The sequence below is a fragment of the Colobus angolensis genome, unplaced genomic scaffold, assembly GCF_000951035.1.
Source record: "Colobus angolensis palliatus isolate OR3802 unplaced genomic scaffold, Cang.pa_1.0 Scaffold158, whole genome shotgun sequence".
NCBI lineage: Eukaryota > Metazoa > Chordata > Mammalia > Primates > Cercopithecidae > Colobus > Colobus angolensis.
Window position 1 is genome coordinate 1,039,582 of NW_012114688.1, and position 26,645 is coordinate 1,066,226.

Consider the following 26,645-nt stretch of genomic DNA (forward strand, 5'->3'; position numbering starts at 1 on the left):
GTTAGCCAGGATGGTCTCAATCTCCTGACCTCGTGATCCGCCCATCTCGGCCTCCCAAAGTGCTGGGATTACAGGCTTGAGCCACCGCACCCGGCCCCACAACCAATTCTTAAAGAAGAAAAAAAGCAATTGTATAAGCATCTCCAATATTTTGGGTATAAACCCTAAGCCATTCCAAATCTTTAAAGCCTTAGGTGAATAGGTTGCAGGATTAATATCACAGCTTGGACACATATTGATCCATTTAAATTCTCAGTCTTCAACAAATTTTGCCAGACAATTCATACTGTTAGTAGATTCTGAAATGAGTCGGGCTGGATACTGTTCTTGTTCTGCATGATAATCACAAAACCTACAAGAAGCAATTGGAGTTTATTTCTACTGGCCTGTGCACATGCAAGGGTGTTTATCAGCTGAGATTGAGCAGTAAAAGCACTGCAAGTGCACATGTGATAGGCCTGATTATAGCAGAAGCCCCCAAGGCTCCTCCTACTTTTCCCTGCTTCTGCAGTGCCCCCTTTGAATGGGATCTGTTGACAAGGCCCCTTCTGGACAGTTGCTGACAGGCACAAGGAGCTTATGGGTTTTGAATGGAAAGGATTTGCTAAATAAAGCTTCAATCCAAACTTTACCCCTCCCTTCCAGAGGTCAAGGCACTGAAGTCCTTGGTAGCTATGGCAATTACAAGGTGAACCAATGAATTATTGACATCTTAGGGTTTGCTGCTTGACACTTATCCCCAGTTAAATGCAGTTATAAAATTAAGTTCATACAATTATAGTTTCAAAATGAAAATACAGAGCGAGAAAGCTTTTTTTTAAGTAGCCATGTAATTAAAGATGGTACGTGCCTCTGCAGTTCATTGTCAAAGATTGATTGTCTCCTAACCTAAACCTCAACACATTATCCTTTTGAAATTAAGTATACCAAGAGTCAAGACTCTTTTTCTTCTAAGAGTTAATTCTATATAACCTAAGTTACTCAGCTAATATGGCATATCATGTATTCAAATGTCTTTTATTTCCTTTTTATTTTTTTCCCTTGGTTCTAGTGTAAGATTTATTTAGTTTGTAATGGTCATTAAAAAGAAAGTAGTGGATAGCAGTGAAAAACACTATTTTAGGATGGTAATGGCCTTCTTTGGGCTTGATTCTTAAACAAAATTATGTTATTTTATAATATTCTGATTATTCTCTAACTTCATCCATATCTTTGAACTAGGCTGAACACTGACCTCTTATTTTGGCTAGTGACCTTTAAAAAGTAAAGAACTTCAGATCTCACAGAGCTCTTTCAAAATAAGTGGTCTTAAATGACTTCACTTCCATTGTCTCTCACTCTCTAATCCACTTTTGGTACTGTCTGACTTGCAACTTCTTGGCTTTATCTCCTATTTCTAGCATTTCATTTGCTTTTTGCATATGCTTACAGGTCTCAATATTAATGATTTCTGACCTTTAGTACTCCTGGAACGGACTGAATCATTTAGGACTCCTCCTCAAGTGACAGATAGCCAATCTGAATTTACTTGAGAGAAATGGAGAAGTTATTGGTTACTGCTATGGAAACCATGTCTGGGTCCCATCAAAAATTCATGTTGAAACTTAATCTCCAATGTAGTAGTATTAAGAGATTGGGCGTTTAGGAAGTGGTTAGGCCATGAGGGCTCCTCTCTCATGAGTGAGATTAAGGCCTTTATAAAAGAGGCTCCACACAACATTCAACCCTTTTGCCTTTGCACCTCTTTTGCCATCTGAGACACAGTGTTGCCTCTGGAGGATGCAACAACAAGGCACCATCTTGGAAGTAAAGACTAGGCCCTCATCAGACATGCAACCTGCCAGAGCCTTGATCTTGGACTTCCCTGCCACCAGAGCTGTGAGAAATATATTTCTGTTGTTTATAAGCTACCCAGTTTATAGCATTTTGTTATAGTAACCAAACAGGCTAAGACATGTATAATATGCATACATATGTAAATATTTATATACATAGTATGGAGATTAGCATAATGAAGGTTTAGTTTTCTCACACATTCAAAGTCTGATGAGGGCCAGGCAGCTCCCTGAAATTTGGAAGGGGAAGAAAAGTATGGAGAATATGCAGGATGTTTGTAAAGGCCAGGCCTGAAAAATTCCATTGGTCTTAATTTAGTCATATGACCCCATCCAGCTGCAAGGAAAGCTGGCAAATACAGTCTTCCTGTGTATCCAGATGGAGAAAATGGTGATAAGCATGTACCACTATCTCTGACACAATTTTATTTCTATTTCTTCCTAATATTTTGGCTAGCATCCATAAAATAGTATTAAATATTAAATAACAGTGATGATAAAGAGCAATTGTCTTAGTTTTGATTTTTATTCTTGATAATGAAAATGTTTTCACTATGTTTCCATTTAAAACATGGCCAATTTGGGGTCAAGATATGTATATTTCAGCATCCTAAGGAAGTTTTATGTCTCTTTCTTTGTTAAGATTTATTTATTTAATGAGTGATATAAGTTGAAATGTATCAAATATCTTTTTGGTAACTATGAAGATAATTATATAAGTTTCTTTTTAAAAGTTTAATACTGTAAATTGTATCAGTAGCTCTCTTAATGTTGAATTATTTTTTCTTACTTTTAAAGTCTAATATAATATACAATATTCTTGATAAGCTCTATTATGTTTGCTGTCATTTATTTCAATTTTTGTATCAATATTCATAAGTAAGATTGAGCTATAGTCTATTTTTAATTATTTTTGTCATGTTTTATAATTCATAAGTTGAAGGTTTGTGGAGCTTTTTCTCTTTTTCCAGTTTCTTGAGCTGTCAAAATTGCATTGGAGTGATTTGATTCTCCAAAGAGAGAAAGAATTCCACTATGCTTGGGTCAGTTGCTGTTGTAGGTTTATGCTTCAAGCACATAGCCACTGGGCTATCAATGTTCAATCTTGGCAGTATCCATTTTATCACTGCTTATAGCTATAACGTTTTAAAATGTTTAATGAGAATGTTTTTATTACTTCCATGCACTCTTTCTGGCTCTCAGTATGCTCTTTTATCACAGCAATCTGCTCTTATTTATTGCTGCTCTATCTCTGAAATTATATCAAAACTGAAAAACAGATTTAAAAATACATGCCTCTCAAGTTCTCTACATTTCCTCTGCCTCAGTGGAGACATTTCCTCTGCTTCAGTGAGCTGTAGTTATTTTCCTTCTGTTTTGAAACTGTTGATTTTTCTCCTGGATTCAGTTGTTATTGTTTATCCTTATCAGTGTAGGTCTATGTACTCTCAGCTGATATAAATTTCTTCAGCACTCATGTAGGTATGGACACATGGCTCTTGGGCTGCTCATAGACCAATGGGTGACAAGCATACCAGGACATGTCTTGTTTTTGGTGTAAGTGGGCCCGCACATAGGGTCTTCCCCCAGGGAGACAGGAGCATGACTACGGGGTCTGCTGGTTTCTCTCTGGATCCAATCATGTTAGGGGTTCTCTTTGCCATAGAAACTTGTATATATATATACATACATAGTCACAGTAGTGAGTATATGACTAAGTTCAATGTAAGTTTTGCTTTAAAAAAAAATCTATCATGAGAATTCATCAACATGGCCTCCACTGACTGGTTTGAAAAGTGAAAAATTATCCAAGCCAGGTCAATCACAGTCCTTCCCTGGAAGTTTTTTGAAGGAGATCTAGGCTAGTAAATCTGTGAAGAGGTGAGCTTAGGGGATGCTAATGGTCGGGCCCTGATCATGTTGAGAAAAATTGGTAAGAGAAAAGGAGATGACATGTTGGGAGAGACAGAGAGAGTTCTGAGTACTTGGTTCAGGTAACAAAATTTCCTGGAGTGTCCTGGTTCTTGCTTTCCCTCAGCTGTTCAGTTCTTGCTATAATTCTATGAGCTACCACAATAAATTCACTTTTTGCCCATGTTAGTTCAAGTTGCAGTTCTTTTATTTTAGCCAAGAGTAGAGTAACCATGGGAACACACACACACATATACACACACACACACACAAAGATATATGTATCACTTTTTCATCTGCATCATCTCATGGAATTCCAATTTTTCAGTCTTGCCAATTTCCAGGACTTTGGCAATACTTTTCCTTCTACATTCACTGAATTACCTCAGTGGGGATAGCAAAAGGGGCAGAGTCAATTGTCATGTTAAGAGCACTACCTTGGAGATACACAAACAAATACACAAATCTGGATACATATTTTAGTGCTAATTTTCTTTCCTCCTTTCTTTGTGACTCAATTCTCATTGTCTTCTCTTTCTAAAATATAAACAAATTTCCCCTTAAACCTAAAATTGGGAGATAGTGAAGAAGCTCAGCTTTTATAGTAGGAATATAATAAGATTTCATTCTAAAACACTACGTAATCGGCCATTACTACCATGCAAATATTATTTTAGAAAAAAATGTTGAATGTCTAGTGACTTCAGCAATTAAGTTTTTGGTCTTGGACCAGTCATAAGTACCATATCAGAGCCTGGTACGATCTGGGCTGACATTCACATCCTGAGCTGAACTCCTGAGCAATTCGTGCACTTTGATGCAAGTCAGTTATTCACCCAATCTTTTCCATATACCCTTTGACTTTCATTTCAGAATTGCAAAAAGTATTCCATGATTTTGGAGGCTAGATATTCTCCTTTGCCCTTGCTGGCAAGCAAAAACTATACTGTAAAGTGATAAAATTTGAACCACAACCTAAAGGATTGTCTTTGTTCTTGATCAAAACAATTTTTTTTTCAAAAACCTATGAGAGGCTAGGCACGGTGACCCACGCCTGTAATCCCAGCACTTTGGGAGGCCAAGGCGGGTGGATTACTTGAGGTTAGGAGATCGAGACCAGCCTGGCCAACATGATGAAACCCCATTTCTACTAAAAATACAAAATTAGCCAGGTGTGGTGGTGCATGACTGCAATCCCAGCTACTCAAGTGGCTCAGGCAGGAGAATAGCTTGAACCCAGGAGGCAGAGGCTGTAATGAGCCAAGATCTCACCACTGCACTCCAGCCTGGGCAACAGAGTGACACTCTTTCAAAAAGAGAAAAAGAAAAAGAAAAAAAAACCTATGAGAAAACACCACAATTAGGATAATCTCTTTTGATTATATATTTGAGAAATTTTATTGAAACAACTTCATTCATTGGATGTTCTTATAATTGGTAATAGCATCTTCTTTTTAAAGGGTAAAATACACACAGCTGATGAAATCATGGTGAAGTTTATCCTTTGGGATTAGCTTTACCACCTTTAAATACACATTTCTTTCTGACAATATCTACACACTTCTGCTTTTCTTATAAGTAGTCATTGACCAGAAGAATCTTTCCATTGACTTGCTGTCTCTAGATAGTTGCTGCAAGTCTAAAGAAAACCTGAAGTGTACCCATACCCAATCTATCTGAGAGGATTACTCTAACACACTGTAAAACTTATATTGGGAGGAAGAAGGCAGGTAGCCTGGGTTTCTCTGCCTTTCCCTTACATCCTAACAATGGCCCCCACTCCTGCACCTCAGTGCTTGCACTCACCTCCAGATTTTGCATGAGACTTTTTTCTTACTTACAACTCCCTATATTCTTTAGAACTACCACTTCAAGCCCATTCCAATTAATTTCTAAACTCTGAAATTTCACCTCTGTAAGAAAAAAAAAAAGAAGTCTTTCCTAATTAACCTCATTTGGTTCTGATTTCCCACTTAGCAACCTTTCAGAAATCTCCAACATGTTACATCTTTGGATGCATCACCTGGTCTTTCACTAACTTGTTCTCTGTGCCTTTGGTACAACTCCCAGTTGGCTGCAAATTTCTTTGATGCATCTGCCAGCCCTTTGGTAGTAATAATACTAATACTAAAAAGCTAACATGCAGGTCTTATTATGCTCCAGACACAATGCTAAGTAATTTACTGGCAGAGTATTTGAATACTGTCTGGCATATAGTAAGCCATTAATACAGGTTTGTTATTATTACCATTTATAGCCCAATTAACTTGGTATTACTATTCTCTCCATTTCAGGATAAGAAAACTGCGAGGCACAGAGAATTACATAAATTGCTCAGAGTCACAGAGCTCATTACGTGGCAGAAACAAACCTTGGTGCCCATCTATTTGACACCAATACCCATCAGTGTTGTTAATCATTACAAAAAAATTGCTAAACACACACACACGCGCACACACACACACACACTGATCAATCCTTTTTGCAATAATACCCCTGTCGTTTTCAAAGCAGTGTAAGTTGTACTCAAGGCAGGTTTTACTTGGGAATTCACTCCCCTTTAAAAATTTAACTGTCTTAGAGACAAAAGGAAAAAGTCACAAGTATTTGTATCTCCCCGGAGATTTTCATTTTGAAATTTAGAGGCCACTGAAATATGTGTCCTTAGGGAGAACAATGGGTTTTTCCAAACTTCTAAGTTGCTGAGGAGCTGTGTTTTGTTTCTTAACTATGAATATGCTACTTCAGTCAGTCACCAGGACGTCATATTTGCTTTAATCAAAAGAGCTAGGCCATGTCCAGGCCTGAGCAATAGAAAAAGTTCACGAGTGTATTGCTAATACAAATGATTAATAATACATTACAGGCTCAACCCTGATCATGCCATGCATCTTCTTCCAGTTATTTTGAGTACATTTTCATTTGATGCTCACAATTGCTCTCTACTGTAACAGCTTTTCTCCTGGTCATGCTGTGAGATTATACAGGGAGAAATGCGCACTTCTGATGTTGTCTTTCCTGAGTTCTAAAGAAGGCTTTGCCTTTCCTCCCATCTCCTTTCCTTTTCCTCTTCCTTCTCCCTCTCATAGGCTGCCCTGTACTTTTCTTCCTTTGCTGTCTGAGCTTTCTTGAAGGGAACCAAGGGTCGTAGATTCCCCAGGCCTGGGCCCTTCTGGAAGGTTCCAGGTTCTCTGGAGAGCAGTCAGGTGACAGAATCAACCCAACCAGGCCCAGTGGCATAACTTCCCACTTAGGCAGCTGTACAGCACCCAAATCCCATCCCTGGAAGCTTCAAAACCCTGGGCTCCACCACAACCAGGCACAACTGCCTCCCTCCAGGTTTCCACTTGGGTGAATGAATGAGTCGCTTGAAGGCGACTCCAGATGCAGGAGGCGCGTTGCGGAGAAACGTGTCGTTTACAAGAAAGTTTGTTTCCTACAGAGACTGCAGTTGGCAGCTGCACTCCCAGTCGTTTGCGAGAAAAGCTCCCCACCTGGGGAAGCCAGGCAGTTTCCGTGTGCGCTTGGCAGGGAGGACGCGGTGGCGGCGGGACTCGAACTCTGTCGTCGAAGGGCGCCCCGCAGGGTCCCGTCTGTAGCCCGGACGGCGTGCCCAGGTTGGAGTGGGAGGGAGCCGGCGTGCACAGCTGTCTTTGGTCGGGCTCAGGCTTCCGCTCCCTGCCTGCTCCCCTTTGCAGCCTCCCGCCCCAGAAATGATCTCAAGCATTGCCAGTTTGATTCCAGAGCCCCACTCCGGAGGGTTCTTTTGTTTCTTTGTTTTAATGACAGTTCCCAGCCCTTCGGCATGTCATGCGCAATTAATTCCCTGGCTCTCACGAAGGCAGCTGGGGTGAAATTTCTTCTGCATCATCCTTTTGGGGATAATTGTTTATGATGTGACGTCAGTCGGATTGATTTTTCTCTCTTGAATGAAGGGTGGGAGGGGAGAAAGGGAGACGGAGAGAGAGAGAGAGGCGCACAGATGTGCACGGAAGCCACAGACACTGACATTTGGAATTCCTTCAGGGTAAAAGGACACCGGAATGGGAGCTTAAAAGTGTATTGCTAAGATTTCAGGCTGCACGGAATTATTAAGTTTTTCTTAAAAAAAAAAAAAAAAGAAAGAAAGAAAGAAAAAGAAAAGAACCCCCTCCGCAGCGAGCCACTTAGGTGCTCCTTTCACGCCAGAGTCCCCTGTTAAGGTGGCAGCCCCTGGAATTAATCTCGGGCACCCAGCCGCTGCTGTAAGCTTAAGGAGACGACGAGGAGGGGCGGGGGAAGTGCGTCACCAGGTGGGGAAGGGGCTGTGTATTTGGTGACAAACGGGAGGCGATGGGGGTGGAGGGGAATGGGGACGGGAAATAGGTTCTGTGTGCTCTCCGGGGGTATTGTGTCAGGAGATGCAGACTAGCTGCCATGTGACGCGGTCCAAAGCTGAAGGGATTGGCCGAGGCAGCGCAGGCGGTGCAGCTCGGCCGGCTTGCCGTTCCTCTCCCTTTCTCTCAGCATCTTCCTGGTAGCCTGCCTGTAGGTGAAGCAGCACCAGCAGCATCCATGGCCTGTCTTTTGGGTTAACACTTACCTCCTTTGGCTTCGGCAGCGGACGCAATAGACCTCAGCAGCGGCGTGGTGAGGACTTAGCTGGGACCTGGAATCGTATCCTCCTGTGTTTTTTCAGACTCCTTGGAAATTAAGGAATGCAATTCTGCCACCATGATGGAAGGTAGGATGCTTTCGGCTGTGGTTGACTGGCTTCAAGCAAGGTTTGGGCGGAACAGCATTAAAGAATATGTGCAGCCAGTGTATGTGGCGGTTCTAGAACCTGGTTGCCAAGGTTTTGCAAGCAGAAATGCTGCAGTTTGCTTGCAGTGGATCTGGGCTCAGACTAATGGAATCAAACCACAGGGCTGCTGCCTAGCTCAGAACCTACAGAGCTCCCAGCTCCTTTGAGAGAGAAAAGCCTAAAGTGTTTGCAGGGAGCTGAGATGGAGCTAGGAAAGAGCTTGCGAGCGAATAAGTTGGGCAAGAAGATAAGGTTTTCTGTTCTGGGTTCCTGGGACTACACTGATTAAACATTTACAATGGAAACTCGTTTTCTGAAATTGACATTAGACAGGAGAGGTCATTAACAGAGTTATCCATACAGACATTTTCAGTGAACTGTTTAAATATTATAAAAATTCTTATAATGTATTTTTATCTCTGCAGTTTACATCATATTATTGGGATAGGAGGGCAGCAAATTTGGTCCGTAAACTGTAGTTGTATGAGAATGTAATTGCAACAGAATGAAAAATATAAGGAAAATACCCGGGCCTCTTGCCTCCTGATTCGGGGTCTTATTATTTCATGCTCCCTAAATGCTTTCCCTGTCCAGTGGTTTTTAGCCAAGCATCAAATGATTATTTGCTGATGATCTTTTTGTATATTCAATATTGAGTGTAAGGAGGAACTTTCCCTGGGGAGATGCTATTTAAACTATATTTTATTCTACTAAATTACCCTTCCCAACCTGAAACTGTGACAGCCAAGATTGTCTCAAAAAAGCAGCAAGCTGATCAGGAAAGAAGCGAGCAGCTCTATGCAGGCTTTGATTTTCTGTTTTCACACTATAGGATGGTGCAAAACTCCTGGCCTTTCCTAAGATGACAGGCAGAAATTTGTCCCCAGCCTGGATTTCACAATGCAGAATTGAGTGCATAATGGGTCTCAAATCAGCCATGAAAATGGCAGAGAGGCCACCTCTTAAGCCAAGGTTTGTCCTACGGATTTTAACTATTGCTTAGAAATTTACCAAAATAGAATAAGAAGAGGATGGTTTCTTAAAAACAGCAGTGTAGCCTGTACTTATTTGGCAGAAATGAATTCTTTTTGCTCTCCCTGTCATCATGTCAAACATTGTCAATGTGATTTGGGGGAGTGAAGAATTCTAGAGTCAAAACCCACAGATTTTAGAAGATAGTCTTAAAAGAGAGGTTGGGTATGATTTTGTCATGGAGCTGAGTCTTGTTTGCAAAAGGTTCTCAAGCTAGTCCTTCAAATCCAGGCCTAAATAAATTGAGATTGCTAACACTCTCAGATTAAGTCATTTTCATTAATTCAAAATGGATTTAATCTTTGAATAGCAAGGCAAGACAAACAGAAAGAGTATTATTGATGCACTTTTCAATTAAAAACTCATGTGGATTATCTTCTTCAGAAAAAAATCTTGCCTGTAGAGGTACTGTATTTCTCCAGCTCAATTTCATATAGCATGTCTTAAAAATGCACCTGCACACATTCTGATTAGATTTCAGTCTTGCATAGAGAATTGGATGCTCTTTCTTTTTACTTCTTGCCTTGCAAACCATGGCACTAAAGTATCTTCTTTGAAGGTTGTAACGTTTTTTGATGCTCATTAATGATTCTCCCGGTAATATGGTCTATTATGCCATCCAAGAATGCCAGTTCAAAGCCCTGTGATAAGCTTATCCAGGCTGCCTAAACCAAAATGAGAACTGCAACAAAGACTTGTGCTGGAGCTGAATTAACACTATTGCTCTGGGTTTGCCAAATTTATCTAATGAAGGATGTTATCTTAGCACTGGTATGAATTAGAGGTTATACTATGGATACAGTTGTCTTTCACCAGATCTTTTGCTAGAGAAATTGGACAGGTGTTCTCACTGGCTTAAATAGCTAAATGAAATTAACATTTATTTCTACCCATAGTTCCTACTTAAATGTTTTTAAGCCTTATTATCTTAATAGTTCAGTGACCTTAGAAAGGCAAATATGAACTTAACCAAAAATCAATTTGCTATCAGTTGCCTTCCAACTTAGTTGACAGTCTTTTTGGCAATATACATTCATGTTTTTGGTATTGCGTGGCAGAAGTTCACCTCTGAATTGCTCTTATTCTGAAGGTGTGGTATATAATTATTATTACCACTTAACTCATCTCTAGAGATTGCCAGGCTCTGTACATCTACCACAATATCATTGGAAAGATAAGGAACCTCATCAAAGGCACCCCAAAATTGCCATTGCAGCTCTTTGTTGAAACATCAGTAGACTCTGAGAATGTGCCACCAAACATCTAGTTAAAATCATATTTCTCCTCAAGTAGTGTGTCTCACACACACACATAGAGTCATCCACACAAACACATTTCTGGAAAGGAAGAAAACATATATTTGCACTCATGTGGATGTACATTTCTATATTGCTAAAGTGTTTTAGTCTGTTACTCAGAAAAAGCATGGCCATGGCAACTTTTCAAAGGCACTTCTCTACTTTGTGTAAAGCAAGAGTAAACAAATATTCAGCAGAATGGGTCATAGTAAACTACGCTTTGTTTGTGTGGAACAGGATATAGGCTCCTTTCATTCAATGCCTATTGGAAATCCATCTTATCATAGATGGTAAATGTTACTACCTCCTCAGTGATCCTAATATCGTGGAAGTCAACGAAATAATTCCCCAGGGACCACAAGCAGGTGATTAGTGGTTTGTGGCTCCATGGTTCATTTAACGTATTTTAATTAAAAAACATATTTTTAAGGGACTTGATTTGTTGCTTCCTGCATACTTATCTTTTGACAGTGGTTGGCATTGGGTTGTTTCCTTTCTAAAGAAAGCCACATGATCTGGAGCCTTCTGAAGTATAAATATGAAGGGAAAGATGATGAGTAAAGGGAATTATTAACTAAGGAGTGTACATACTGGCTAAACTTGCAATGAAGTCTATGTGGTTAGGGCAACTATTCAAGGACTATTTTTTTGATGTATTATTATTAAAGTTTGCAAATGGCATTCTTTAGCTATCCTTTCTAAGACAACTGGAACTAAGTCAGAGTTTCTTGGACTATCTGTCTATTTGTGAGGATGTCTAGAAAGTACTTTCCTTGTTCACATAGGCCCGACTGAAGGTGTTTTGCATTTTTAGTTCCATATTCAGGCTCTTAGGTGCTATACTAGAAAGATAAGTTTCTAGGTGCCAATGATTTCATTTTATATGATAATTTAAAAAATTAACAAGCATATATTTTGAAGGGATTACTGGGTTTAATTATAATATTTGGGGTAATTTAATATATTTTATTATATTTACTACTCATAATAACCTGAAAATAAGTATATTGTATATACAATGCTTTTTTCAGTCTTTTTCTACATTTCAAAAGTAAAAATAATGCATTGAGGCAAAAAAATGGTGGAGTGGAATTTGAACCTACATCAATTTAACCACAAAGCTCATGTTTTTGACCCTCTAGGAAACTCTTAGTTTCGCTTTGCCTCAGGATGGGCATGTTAACCTAATTGAAAAATAGGCCGTAGTGCCTTTGGTTGCATATTCTGTGTCTCTCTGTTTTAAATATGAATAGTCACAGAACCATACTCTTTAATTTCTTATTAATGCCTTTTATGTCCAAAATCATTATTTAAAAAATTTTGCATAATTCAAAAGTAACTGAACTTCTGTTGTTGCAATAAACCTTATAAACACTAAGAACTTCTTCTTTTCCTATTTAGAAACAGAGTTTTACTAAAATAACATTTGGAAAATTCTTTGGTTTGGTCAGAAAAGAGCAAGACATCTTGAATCTAGAGCTGTTCATTTTATAGTTAGTTAAGAAGTTTTAAAGGGAATGCTTCTAATTTTCCTACTGATCCTCTTCTTTAAATAATGAAATTACTTTAGAAAATCTAAACATGCAGATACAAGATTCTAATATATGTTCCATCACTTGTGTAATTTCTCATCTTCTCCAGTGTTCTGTGTCATAAAGAACCTCTTTAGATGTATATGTTCCCATCCAAGTGTCGGGGTCAACATTAAACTTCTAAAAATAATATGGAGTCTTTAAAAAAATTAAATTAGATAAACCATACTAGAAGACTGTGGATCATACTTTCTGTTGGATGTAGCACATACACTATCCATGTTTCAAATAGACAAGGTACAGGAAGTTACCAACTCACAATTTTTGTGTTCCTGAAAGTTTGTTTGTGAGTTGGTTACTTGGAACCTGTTTTCCTGTAGGAATAATGATACAAATAATAGTCTCGCACAAGTCCATCAAAGGCTGTTAACCCAATATCTAGTTAACATACAAATATTTGCTATAAAATGTGTAAAGAAGAGCATGGTTCCCATAGTAATTAAACAGAAGAAAATTATGGCATTAAATGTGTTTTTAATTTTGAATGTTGCTGTTTGAAAGAAAGAAGCTTTAATTGGAGGGCAATGAAGAGCTAGGTATTTTCAGAAGTTTTAGATACTCATGACACTGGATTTTTCAATTATGCTCAATTTTACTTTCATACTTGTAGCTTACCTTTTCCCAATTCAATTTTATCATACGAACTGCTTTTAAATTATGAATAAAGTCATGATGTAAACTCACAGACTGAACTAAAAGTGGGAGAGAGAATTTACTGAGATAACTCTAAAGGAGTTGGAAGAGAGAAAAATGATAAGGGATTATAATGAATTTGGGCTCACATGTCTGAATAAGTCCCATCTGGAGAAATCAACTGAATAAGAAAGAGGTCATAGGTAGAATAGAAGAAGTAGGAGCATAGTAAAAGCAGGAAAAAGTAGGGTGAGGCAGAGGTGTTGGGTCTCACAGGTTTGTGTGCTAACTACCAAATGTAGGTATGGGCACACAATGGCAAGCTTTCCATGGGAGAGAGATTGGAGAAGTGCATTTAGACTTGGGAAGCAATGGGCCTCTATTCTTGGAACTTGTATGTTGGTTAACTACATCTGCAAGATATTAGAAAGATCTGATAATAGAAAGATATTAGGCATCTAGAATTAAATACTTTACATCGCACGCCTTCCTTGTTTAAGAAAACTTCTATATCTTCCCATTTCTCTTAAAATCCATAGGCTACAAGACCCTGCATGCTCTGGCCTGCTGTGCCTTTTCAAGCTCATCAAATACTTCACTCACACTGAAAGCCATACTGCTTGCCTTCTGGTGTTTAGAATAAACACTTTCATGCCTCAGGGCTTTTTCTTTGCCTAAAACACTCATTTTGCAGGTCATGGAGTTACCAATTCTCTTGCAGTCCCAGCAAAACTGCCGCCTCCTCAGGCAGCCTTTGCTATCATCCTTGTCATCTCAAACATATATCCTGGGCTTCTGAGTCCATCTCAGCCCGCTCTGTCTCCTCAGAGCTGTGTTTATGGCCTGTGGCTGCTTTCAATGCATGGGCTGAATCTCTCACTCAGAAGTAAGCTCCACGAGGGCAAAAATCTGGTCTACCATGTTCACCTCTGTATCCTTAGCTCTTGGCACACTGTAAATACTTAACATGTTTATTAATTGAATAAGTGAACAAAACTAGATACAAATGACTCAGATAACTGTATACTGTTCATTATTAGGTATTATTTTGGGCATTATGATGGACATAAGAAAAAATGCTCAAATGTGTATTCTCACTGGAGAAATAAAATCAATAAACATGAAACAATTAGGAAATAAGACAATATTCTGCAGTGATAAATTGTAAGAAACAGATAACATATATTGAAATGCAAAAAAAAGAAATAGTTCATTTTAAAATACGTACTTGAGCTTGAATTGTTTTGGTGATGAGTTCCTAGGAAATGATTTCGTAATGAAAAAAGGCACATTGTAGCACCACCATTCAAAAAATTCCCAGAGTCAGTTTTGTCAATATCCTGGATGCTTTTTTTCTTATCTCTCTTCCTTTCCCTTCCTTGCATTTCTGCCTTTCCTTTCTCTACTTTTCTCATTCTTCCATCCCACCTTTCCCTTCCTGGGTTCTCATTGCTTTTCTCTGGTTTATGACCAAGCCTGAAAATGGTGGCTTACAAAGCTAGCAGGTTTGACTTGGAATCTGGGAAAGTGTTTTTAAACAAATGAATGAATGTAAATGAGTGTAATGTTGTTCTATGTATTTGTGTGTACAGTGACGATGTCATGGTATATGAGATTTTTCCGATGCAAATTACTCCTGATTAAAGAATTTGTTAATCTTAGGCGCTCAGTGTGTTAGCTGATTTTATGCAGTTGGACTTCTTGGTAAAAAGAACATGAACCCAGAAGTCAGACTTGAGTTTGAGTCTAAGTGTTGTGACTGCTTGGCTGTATGCCATGAGAAAGTTACTTTACATTCCTGGGCTCTGTTTCCTTGCAAACAAAATGAGATAATTGATCTGCCATACCTCTAGAACTTCCAGCTTTAACAGTCTCTGGCATTTGCTGAATGATTGGGATTCCTCACATCTACTCGCTCCAAGGTTTGAATTCTAATGATTGACTGCTTTTCCTCTCATCTCAAAATGTATTCATCCCTGACACACAAATAATTCAAATGCATTACTATCTGCCTTTTATTAGTTTAATTTTTCTCTATTTTTATTTTGCATCCACAATTTAGTTTTGCCTCTTTCCTGTACTGGAACACAAAAAGTGCATTTATGGCAACCATCTTCTGCAACTCCTGGTCTAGAACTGTTCATTTATTCGTCAAATATTCTGTGTCAAATGCACACTAGGCATTGTTCTAGGTGCTGTAAGCTCAGTAGTGAACAAAACAGATTAAAATGTCTGCCCATGTGGGCATCCTTTTGCAGAAGTCAGTCAGCACGAGCCTATGTGATCCATGGATCAAGTGACAGGTGAGCATTCAGAAGTCTAGCATTCAGATACTGGTTCTGTGAATGTCTTATGACAGTGCCCCTTGGGCTCATGCTTCTCACACATTTAATAAATGAATAAGTATCATGTCCTTGCCTTAGCTCACCATTCCAAACTCAAAGTTGCAGCTGAGAGCTCAGCAACTGCTGTAGGCTTGAACATTTTCACAGAAAAGATGTAAATGCCACGAAAGGGTCATTTCAGGATCAAAATTACACATGTACTCACATGTTTTTTGGTGTATACCAAAAACTTTCATTTTTATTTTTGATTCATATCCGCTTCTGTTATGTGTCAGGACTAGTGTTTTGGGACTTTTGAAAGCCTGTGTGGAGTTACCTATGTTTCTTCTCTTTACAAACAACATAAGGAGGAAAATATTGTGCTCACTTAGGGCATTGTCAAAGATTATGTGACATTTGCACATGCTTAAAAGTTTTTAAAATGCTTTATTCATCAAACAGATATATCTGGAGTGTTTCTGATATCTCAGTTGCTGTACTAGGCACAATGAAAATGACAGCAAAACACAAGGCAAAAATGTAACCCATCTTCAGAAGCATAGAGTCTATTATATGATATCACATTTGCATGTACATATTTTATTCTTGCAATGCCTCTGTGTGGTAGAAAGAATAAGTACAGTAATCCTCCCTTACCTGCAGAGGATTTGTTCCAAGACCCCCAGTGGATGCCTGAAACTACAGATATCACCAAGCTCTATATACACTGTGCTTTTTCCTATACATATATATGAGATAAAGTTGATTTATATATATAATTATATATATATACCTTGACAGTTATCAATCAATAGGTATCAGTTTTACCTATGATAATTTTACCTTTATCATAGGTAAAATTAACTTTACCTATGATAAAGTTAATTTGTAAATTAGGCCCAGTAGGAGATTGGCAACAATATCTAATAATAAAATTTAGAACAGGTAGAACAGCCTGCTATAATAAAAGTTATGTGAATGTGGTGTCTGTCTCAAAATATTTTGTTATATAGTACGCACCTCTCTTCTGATGATGTGAGATGTTACAGTGCCTACATGATGAGATGATATGGAGTGAATGACATATGCATTGTGATGTAGTGTTAGGCTGCCATTGACCTTGAACACAAGCACTGTGATATGCAACAATGTGATGACTGAGACGACTACTAAGTGACTAAGAGCAGGTAGTGTAGCCAGCGTGGATACACTGGACAAAGGACTGATTCATGTCCCAGACAGGATGGAGTAGGATGGCACGAGATTTCATGACGCTACTCACAATGGCATGCAATTTAAAACTTATGAATTGGTTACTTCTAACATTTTTCCTTTAATATTTTCAAACCACAGTTGACTGTGGGTAACTGAACCCACAGAAAATGAAACCTTGGATAAGGAGGAATTTTTGCATTGCTATCCTTATTTTAAACAGAAGGAAACTAGGGCCCACCAAGGTTAAGTGACGCTCAAGGTGACCACCTTACTAGTGGCAGAACCAGCACATATCAACCAGGCTTGACTCCTAGTTAAGTGCTGTTTATTTGTATAATGGCGTAACTGGAAAATCTTACTCATATCTAAAGTGTTTGACCTAGGTCTCTGACTGGCAAGTAAACAGTAGATTGCTTAAGTCTGACTTGATGTTTCAAAAGCCTTCTTCAGAACTAAGCGAGTTAATTTTATTATCAGGTCATGATCTTTCAGAACAGTCATTAACTTGAAGAAGGCCACCTCACACAGAAGGGTTTTATCCCAGTGGGCTCTTTTCAGCAGCTCTCCCTGTTTTTCTACAGTTTTCTGAGGAAGAGGGTCACGATGTGATGTCACTAGTCCAGTAGACTCTAAACTTTCACAACTTACCTTCTACCACACATTTTATCAAAAACCGTGGTTTCCACCACGAACAAAAGCCCTTTTTTTTCCCCCTGAGAAGGATAGCTCAGTGATCACTGATATTTTATGAAAACTGTGGCTGTTATCATGAAAACATGATAATGTGTACCATCGTTTGAAGATTAACCAAATGGGTTCAACCTCATTTTACAGTTGCAGAAACCAAGGCCAAATGAAAAGACTTACCTAAGGATTTTTATTCTCTCTGTAAGAGGACAAGTTGAAGTTTATTTTAGTAATGATTCCAAAACTGTGAATAGACAAAGACTTGGAGCCCATGGTGTCTTTCACGTTCAAAGGTGCTGAGGCTGGCTGGATGACTGCCAAAAGACACAAATGAATGTGTCCCCAGGGTCATCGTTCTACTGAGTACACATACAATGTGACCATTTATAGCTCTCTCCCTTGATTTTCTCAGTGAGTCAGTACAGTGTGGGGGGAAGGGCCAGGACTTGAAGAGGGACTATACCGCCTCTGTGACTGGTGACCTTGAGTGAGTTCTGGAATGGTTGGCCTCAGCTTCCCCATTTGTAAAGGGAGAATAATGCTGGCTACCTACCTCATAGAGTCATTATGAAGAGCAAATGAAATAATAAATATACATCTGAGAGTGTGCTACAGATGCCAGTTTTTTTCTCAGACAGTTTTCTCTCAACCTATATACCCATTATAAAGTTTAATTTATAAATTAGGCACAGTAGGAGATTGGCAATGATAACTAATAATAAAATAGAACAGTTTCCATTGTTCTATTGGGTGTTACTTGTGGATTTCTTAGCCTCTGGAGGCTAGATATTACTGCTTGCTGTTTTGCTTTTTATGTAGATTATTACTCTACCTTCCTGAAGACAGGCCTTACAGATTTCTTTCTCCTCTTCACTATACCATGAAGTTACAAGCATACTCCATCATCCTTTATTCTCAACGTCCATGTGGTCAGCCACCCCTTTCTTGAACATGTACAGCATCACTAATCAATCACAGCCATCTTTCCCCTAGCTGTAGTATCTATCTCAACATCATATTCCAGGAAATTCCTGTGAATTGATTGGAATGGGCACATGAGATGATATTACCTTGCATTCCTTACCACAAGCAGTTTCCCAAAGTTGAAATACAGGGAATAAAACTAGAATATAGGCTGGGCGAGGTGGCTCATACCTGTAATTCCAGCCCTTAGGGAGGCCGAGGCAAGTGGATCACTTGAAGCCAGGAGTTACAGACCAGGCTGGCCAACATGGCAAAACCCTGCCTCTACCAAAAATACAAAAAAATTAGCTGGGCATGGTGGTGCACACCTGTACTCCCAGCTAATCAGGAGGCTGAGGCGGGAGAATCACTTGAACCTTGGAAGTGGAGGTTGCAGTGAGCTGTGATCACATCACTGCACTCCAGCCTGGGCCACAGAGGGAGAGTCTGTCTCAAACACAAACAGACAAACATACAAAACCCACTAGAATATAGGTGATCTACCTGTGCACCCACCTTTACAAATGCCCTTAGTGAATCACCAAAAATGACATGTCAAAAATTGCTCACAGCAGCAGCTCTGGTAACAATGGCAGGAAATGGTCTCTAAGCCTGATCGTAGATAGAACCCTACTATTGTGCTATTGACTGCAACCATTAAGTTTCTCTTAGCCTCCTTGCGCCCTAATTTGAAGAACTATGTCTACCGGGTAGCCAAGCTAGAGTCACTGCTTGGATTCATTCCTCGTTCCTCCCTCCTTCCTGTCCTACATCAGTAGGTCCTCAAGAGCTGTAGGTTGTCTTTCCTGAATAGCTCTTGACTTTGTTCTCTCCCTTTCATCCCCTGCTAACACATCTGATCAGACCTTGCTTCTTCCACCTTCCAATGAATCCTCCTCACAGCCACTGAAGACATCAATTTCCTCATCTGCCTTTGATTGTTTCCCACGCTTTGAAGATGAAGTCAAAATGCTTTAGTGTGCTGTGCAAAGCTTTCACTTGCAGGCTGCCTTCAGCCTTATCTCTCACTGGCCCAGCCAGACAGAGCTCCTTGCCATTCTCTTGCCCTTGAACTTGCCATTCCTTTCCTTCTCTATATGGAAACAGTCTGTTCTGACTTTTCAAGCACTAACTAAAGACTGCCTGCCTTCAGTGAAGCCTTCACATATGCAGCAGGTTGAAAATGAGAGCTCTGGCTTTGGAGTCAGACTGATCCAGCTTAAACCTGTGTGTGTGACCCTAGGGAGCTAGTGAACACGTTTCCTCCTCAGGAAAGTGGATGTGATGATAACAGTCTTTCTCATGGGTAATTTAATCATGTAAGGTTGAAAAAATTAAATCAGAAAGTGCACTTGTAGCACTTGGAGTTCTCCAGAGAGACAGAACTGAACAAATATTGTGTATGTGTGTGTGTGTGTGTGTGTGTGTGTATACATACATACAGAGAGAGAGAGAGAGAGAGGAGTTTTTAAATAAGGAATTGGCTCACATGGTTGTGGGGACTGGCATGGCAAGTCCAAAATTTGTAGGGCAGGCTGGCAGGCCAGTAACCCAGGCAAGGGTTAACGGTGCAGTCTTAAGACAAAATGTTAAGCTCCCAATAAATCTTAGCTACTATTCTCTTTTAGGCATAGCACATTCTTATACCTGCTTTGTTCCTTGCTAAAAACCAAGGACTATGCCACAGTGGAGATCATATTTTACTCACTTTAGGATTCCCAATGTGTGGCGTGTGTGTAAATGCTCAATAAATACCCAGTTTTAGTCAATGAATCCTGTTTAGGGATCACAAACTTTTGGTGAAAGAGTCAAGTCACCTAGCATATGGTTATTATGAGAATTAAATGAGTTAAAATATGCAAAACATTTAGAAGAGTATTTGGTCCATAGTAAAAGCCTATTAAACATTATTGTCCTGTGCACATCAAAGGTCCCAGTAAAGTTCCTGGATGCCAGGCAATACCCTGGATCGTGCTTCCTCTGCTCTTCCCAAAGCACCCATCTGCCACGTAGGATCACACTGGCTGAGAGCCACATTCTGGTTCCAGGAGTGTGCAGTTAACATAGTATCTCACACATGTCTGCCTGACTCCTTTAATCATTTCCTCTCATTTTAAGAGGCCAGGTTTCATTGCAGGAAACTTGCAAAATAAGAAGATGCATAGAAGAAAATTAAATTCCCAAATAATCTCATTGTTATGAAAGAACCAACCACTACTACAGTTTGTTGAATGAAGAACATGAGCTTTGGAGACAGACAACCTGAAGTTGCTTAACCCTTGGTGATCTCATCAGCATCATAATTTGTTTTACTATTCCTCTGTCATCAAATATTTAGGCTTGATTTGTATAGTGAGGACAAATTGCTCAGATTAGGGAGTCTCATGGTATGGTTTGATTTCTTGGCTCTTATTTAATAAGTTATCCTGATGAGGTGGGGAGAATTCTGCATTGAATTCTAGTCCTGGCATTGCCCCAACCAGTTGAGTGACTTTAGACAAGGCTCTAACATTGGGACAAGAAAGCAAGGTAGTAAAGAGGAATTGATTTTAATTAGAAAAATTCTAATATCTCTTGGTACCTTTCTTTATTGGTTATGAGAATAAGACCAAGAATTTGCTAGGTGGGTAAGAACCAATTTGGGGTGTCCTTTCTTCAAGTCCTGACTATGTCTATTGGGTTAAGTCATCACTTCTCTACTTTCCCATCTATAGACTGGCAAATTATATGAGTGTTCCTGAATCTTACTGGGTTGAATATTGAAGCATTAAAATATTTTTATTAAAGTATTTTGAAAGCTGTAAAATTTTTATATAAGTATAATGTAGTATTAGAGCATTATTAGTTTTAGTATCTTGAAAATTCTGGTTTCAACTGAAGGGTTGGGTTAGATATTTTGAAGGCACCAACTCATTTTAAAACTCTATGATTAATCCCTGCTATAGGCAACCCCTTTCCCCATATCCTTAAATTTCCATGTCTACAAATGATTTTTTTTCATTTTTAGATACCAGAAGATAAGCACCTTTCCAAATTTAATGATTTATTTAAATGGGGATGACTATATGGAATTTTGTTAAACTGAATAAAAACATTGTTAGCAATAATGGATACATAGTGGGACAACTTAAAATGCAGTTTAAAGGGTGTTCAACTGACATCTATCTTGGACTAGTTACAAACCCAAATATAGTTCCATATACAATTTCAGCAAAGTCTGATTCTCTCCTTCTAAATGCCAGCTCAAATTATTTCATCTGGATTTCTTCTCTTGAGTTTCCTGCTGTCTTCTGTCTTCATGGCAGCCCAGTTCAAGTTGGCACAATGAAGAACAGAGCTCGTCACACTCTTGATCAAATTTTGACTAAGACACATAGGAAGGGTTGTAGTGACAATGCAAGGCGGTGAGCTAGCCAGGGGTCTAGGTATGAGACACAGGTAAGCAAGACACATACAGACCTTCCTGTCATGGAACCTGAGTTCAAGTATGAGGACACAAGATTAACAAACCAAATGAATGAACAAGATCATCTCAGATTACGTTAAAATCAGTGAAAGAGGCAAAATAGAATCATGTGGTGGAGAATGGGAGGGGTGGTGGTGAAGGCTACTTTCGGTAGTAAGGGAAGGTTTTTCTGAGAAGGGGCACTTGAACTGAGACCCCTATACCTTGTGACCCATGAAGCTCTGGAACAGCATTTCAGGAGTGAAAACAGCAGGGTGATGTGCCTGGGCCTTGGTGAACTCAAGGATAAGAGGGAAGCCAGCATGGCGGGAGACCAGTGAGAAAGGGAACAGAGGCAGGAGAGAAGAACAGGAGATTCACATCAGGCAGGGCTTTGTGAGCAGTGGAGGTGGATCTGGAATGGATTCTGAAGCAATGAAAAGCCACTGGAGAGGGTGAAGGAGAAGGTCATGCTTTTGCTTGCATCTTTAGACAATTACTTGGGTTGTCGGATGGACTTTAGTAGCTACAGATGGCATTCTAGCTTTTTTTTTTTTTTTTTTTGAGGAAGTGGAGGGGGGATTGTCTTGAATCTGTGTTTGAGTAATAACTATTCTGATTTTATTTGAATTTTATGTTTATTTGCGGGAAAGCTGATGGAGATTGGAAGGGATTGTGGTGCCCTTCCCCAAGCCACTCATTGGCACCATCACTATTGAGGTCTGTAGGCTCAAAGTGAAGGTTTAATTTAGCTATTGAATAAACTCTTTCTAACCCAAATGGTTCTGGCATTAGGCTTTTTCAAAGACATGCTGACAACTGAAAAAGATGAAGATATTAGAGATAAAAGGGTATCATGCACTTTTTGAATGTACTTATTTTTAAATATCTTTGAAGCACTTCAATTATTTGATAGCTGTTCTGATACTGAATCAGTTAGTTTATTAGTCTGGCTTTTATCACTGAGGTTTTTTCTCTCTAGGCCAGATCAGAAAGATAGAAATACTTAAGAGATCTTACTGTTGACAGAGGTTGACCTCACCATGCTTCATTTTTCTCTCCAAATGTTTCCATTATACCTTTTGTGTCCTCTCTGAATGTCATCTACTGAGGTACCTACAGTCCACCTTAACTAGATTCACCTGTGGCCTTCTCCAATTCTATAGCCCTCTCTTCCTACCTGCAGGTGCCAAAACTTACTATGCCCTAAATTGCATTTTTACCCAAGAGGAAAATATATGCAAGGCTTCCTGTAGGTGGGAATTGCTCCTAGTCTAGTTTCCTTTGGGACAGGAACAGGCCTCTGGTTTTCTTTTATAATTTCTTATATAATATAGCAGCTAAATGCACAGGCTTGAAAGTTAAAAATTACTTGGATTCAGATCCTGACTCTGAGACTTGCTGGCTTGCTGGCTATGCGCCCCTGGGCAAGCCTGAGCTTCAAGCGCCTTCCTTCCTTCCTTCCTTCCTCCCTCCCTCCCTCCCTCCCTTCCTTCCTTCCTTCCTTCCTTCCTTCCTTCCTTCCTTCCTTCCTTCCTTCCTTCCTTCCTTCCTTCCTTCCTTCCTTCCTTCCCTTCCCTTCCTCCTGTCTTCCTTGCTTCCTCTCTTTCTTTTTTTTCTTTTTTTCCTTTTAAACTATCACAAATTACAAGCTTGTCAGCAAATATTTATTGAGGTTTCAAATATTGTGCTAGGTACTAGATGTACATAGTGAGCAAACCTCATGAAACAGACATTGTGGAGCTTACAGTTTAGTGACAATGACATTAAAATAACAGAGATAATTATATGATTATAAGTGAGCAAAGTTATGTGAAGGAAGCATTGAATGGGATTCTTGAAGAGCTTTTTAAATAAGGACCTAACCTGGTAATGTGACAGTGAGTCAAAGTGGCAAGCATTAAATGACACTATGTGTATGTAGAGTCAGACATACTTCCTGTTACTTTTACAGTCAATTGCTCATGTTATCCTTATTACTATACTGTGGTTGGCATTGTTAATATTATCAGCACCCCCATGCTTGTGCATATCCTTGATTCAGTGAACTTCCCCAGAACTTGCTACAAGATGATACCAAAACGTCTTTTTACGATATTCTTGGTCACTTGCCTAGATGTGCCCTACATCTGTGCTTCCCGACCCCTGCCAGCTTACCTAGTTTCTGACCAGGTATCTGAGCAGTTTCTGGGGCTACACACTCATATTTTGGTTTCCATGCATACACTGACTCCCCAGAATCCTTAGAAGACCTCTGATCTTACTCCTGCATCTCCTAAATAGGTGTCATCCGAACCTAACATCACAACTGCCCTGTTGCTCTGTCATTCCAGAAGGAAGCAGGAATCTTTTAGGGAATTTTCCAGAAGAAAAGAAGAGTCCCTCCCAGTATCTTTGAGTTCTTTTTAAGAGCTCATTGCTATACCTACTCTGCTCTATAAGCACCTGTTCTGGCTGAATTATGAGCCTGAGAGATATTCCTTCTCATTATTCTTGAGAAAGTCTTTCTTGTTCACCACTGGCCTAGGTCCTAGGCCATAAATCTAATCCTCAGACTTCATCGTTTCTCCACACCAAAGGCTGTGAAATTGTGGTTTATTTTTTATTTTTTAAATTGTCAGTGCATATGTGTTACATACACCTATGTATGGCGACCCCTTGATTTTCCTAGCAGATTGGTGAGAGGAAGAGCTCTTAATAGCCAATAGCCCTGAATCACCTCTTCTATTAAAGTTTCTCATAACTGGCTTTAGTTCTCCTTTCCTTTTCTTCCCATTCTCTAGTTAGACCTTACCAAAAGATAGTTTCCCTGTAACTTACCAAAACCCAGCTACCCCAGAACAGCCCTAGATCTCTGGATATTGCATAATAAAAAAAGACTGAGAATAACATTATCCAAGAAGCGTTCCATAATTTCTCTTAACAAGTATATATGGCTGTTACCATTGCCCCTCCCACAAGAAGAGGACATATTCGAGTCATGTTCAGATTTATTAACATAAAAATAGCAATCATTTCTTGAGCTCCTGCGACATACCCGAAGTTGTTCCTAAAATATCTATAAACATTTATCTCATTTAATATTCACAAGAATTTCATAAGGTTGATACTAAAATAATTATTTCTGTTCCACAGATGAGAAAACTGAGGTTCAGAGAGTTTATGACTTGTCTAAATATTTAGGACTTGAATTCACCTAACGAGATCAGGCATGTTCAAGGTGGTATGACTATAGACTTGAACACTGATCTATCTGATTCTCAAAGTTATATTGTGAAACACTAAGAAATATTGTCTCTTAATTTTTACCTTTGAGGATTTAAACTTACTATATTCCCATATGGGGCAGAACAATGGCATTCTTTGCACCACAGCAATTGATAGTGATAACAACTAAGATTATTATAGCATGCTTACCTACTGTCCTTATTACATAGATGAGACAACTGAGGCTCAGAGAGTTTATAACTCACCATATTAATGGTACATCAGCAAATGATGATAGAGCTAACAAAACTATTATTAAGGATGTCTTTGTTCTGGTTATTTTAAATCAGATTGGTTTGTAGTTTCTCATATTTTACTTTATAGTTTTCTGTGGCATTGTATATTAAAGCAAACTTTAATGAATGATGTTGGATGTTTCAGAGAAATTTGCAATGCTGTTTTCAGCACTTAAAGCAATTCTCCTATGTTAGAATGCAATGTCTATTTCCACCTTTTGCTTAACAATCTATTAGGCACATATCCTACTTTCAGTTGTAATAGAATTTAAATTTTTTAGCGTTTCAAAGGCAATTAAATCATCAGTTGACTTTTGTTTAATAGGAAAAATATAGTCATTATGACTTTGTGGTTTGGAAAAGGTTATAGTTCCCAATTTTATATTAATACTTTCATTGTAGTTAAAGCTTAACACTTCTTTTGATTTTAATATTCTTAACAGATGCTCAACTCTCAATAACTATAATAAGACATACATTTTAGAAATATGTAAAAACATGCCAGTCCTCTCCAAGTTACTTATAGACCTGAAATAGAGTATTTATGCTGTTTGCTCTGCAGTAAATACAAATACTGCCCTTAGGTGTTGCCTTTTTACTTGCATGTTGTGTTTCTTGTTATCATCATCAGTTCTTTAGTCAGAGCATGAAAAACAATTGCATAGATGAATGCCATATATAAGACACCTGCCTCCAACATGTGCAAAAGTCCAAGATTGTAGATTCTGAGATGAAATTAACTCATAGAAGATGACCCAAGGTTGGTAGTAATAATATTCATTATTAATTATTCTGGACAACTTATCAGTTTACCAGGCTCTGAGTGAGGGGCTATATAAATGGTGGATCACCTATCTCTCACCATTCTGCTATGTGGAGTAGTCTTAATCCCATTTGATAGATGAGGAAACTGAGGCTCAAGATCACATGCACAGGTAGGGAGTAGCAGAGCAGGATGGGACCACTGAGTCCTAGCTGGTGTGATCGCTGAAGCATTGCGTTTACCACCAGACGTTATGATGGGCCTGTTAAGAAAGCTGAGTTGGAGAGGTTCTTGTCCCTTGTCATGAGGAGAGACTTCATGCGGAGCCGCTTGTTCACTTCTCATCACCTCCTCTGAGTTCTTGGACCTGCCCACTTTGTTGGCTATTTGTTATGTATCTTAACGAGTCTTTACAGACCTTCAGAAAATTCATGTAACAACACAGTTTCTAGGGTTATGCTACCCTTGGTGCTTCCACCTCACCTTTCTTTTCTGCACTGTGTGCTCATTTGTGCCATCACACTGCTCCCTCTTTCCTTCTGCTCTCTTACCTGGTTGGCATAGTGCTGCTGCTTCTTCCTGGGTTCCTCTTGTTCTGTGGTCTCTACTTTCGTTCTTCCCTCAGCCAGGCAAGTTTACGGAGCAGCAAAGCATGGATAAG

General features: G+C 39.1%; 1 protein-coding gene across 7 annotated transcripts in view; it reads left to right on the forward strand.

Moving 5' to 3' along the window:
- Positions 1-1,740: 1,740 nt before the first annotated feature.
- The window catches only part of SGIP1 (SH3-domain GRB2-like (endophilin) interacting protein 1), a 225,268-nt gene continuing 200,363 nt past the window's right edge, over positions 1,741-26,645 (forward strand). For 4 of the 7 annotated variants that reach the window (XM_011936846.1, XM_011936847.1, XM_011936849.1 and 1 more), the window contains exon 1: positions 8,063-8,469. In XM_011936846.1, the coding sequence (XP_011792236.1) occupies positions 8,460-8,469 (10 nt within the window). In that variant the 5' untranslated portion in view covers positions 8,063-8,459. Of the gene's footprint in view, positions 1,879-7,090; positions 7,991-8,062; positions 8,470-26,645 lie in introns of those variants that run through there. The other 3 variants (XM_011936848.1, XM_011936852.1, XM_011936850.1) reach the window with 3 other exon arrangements.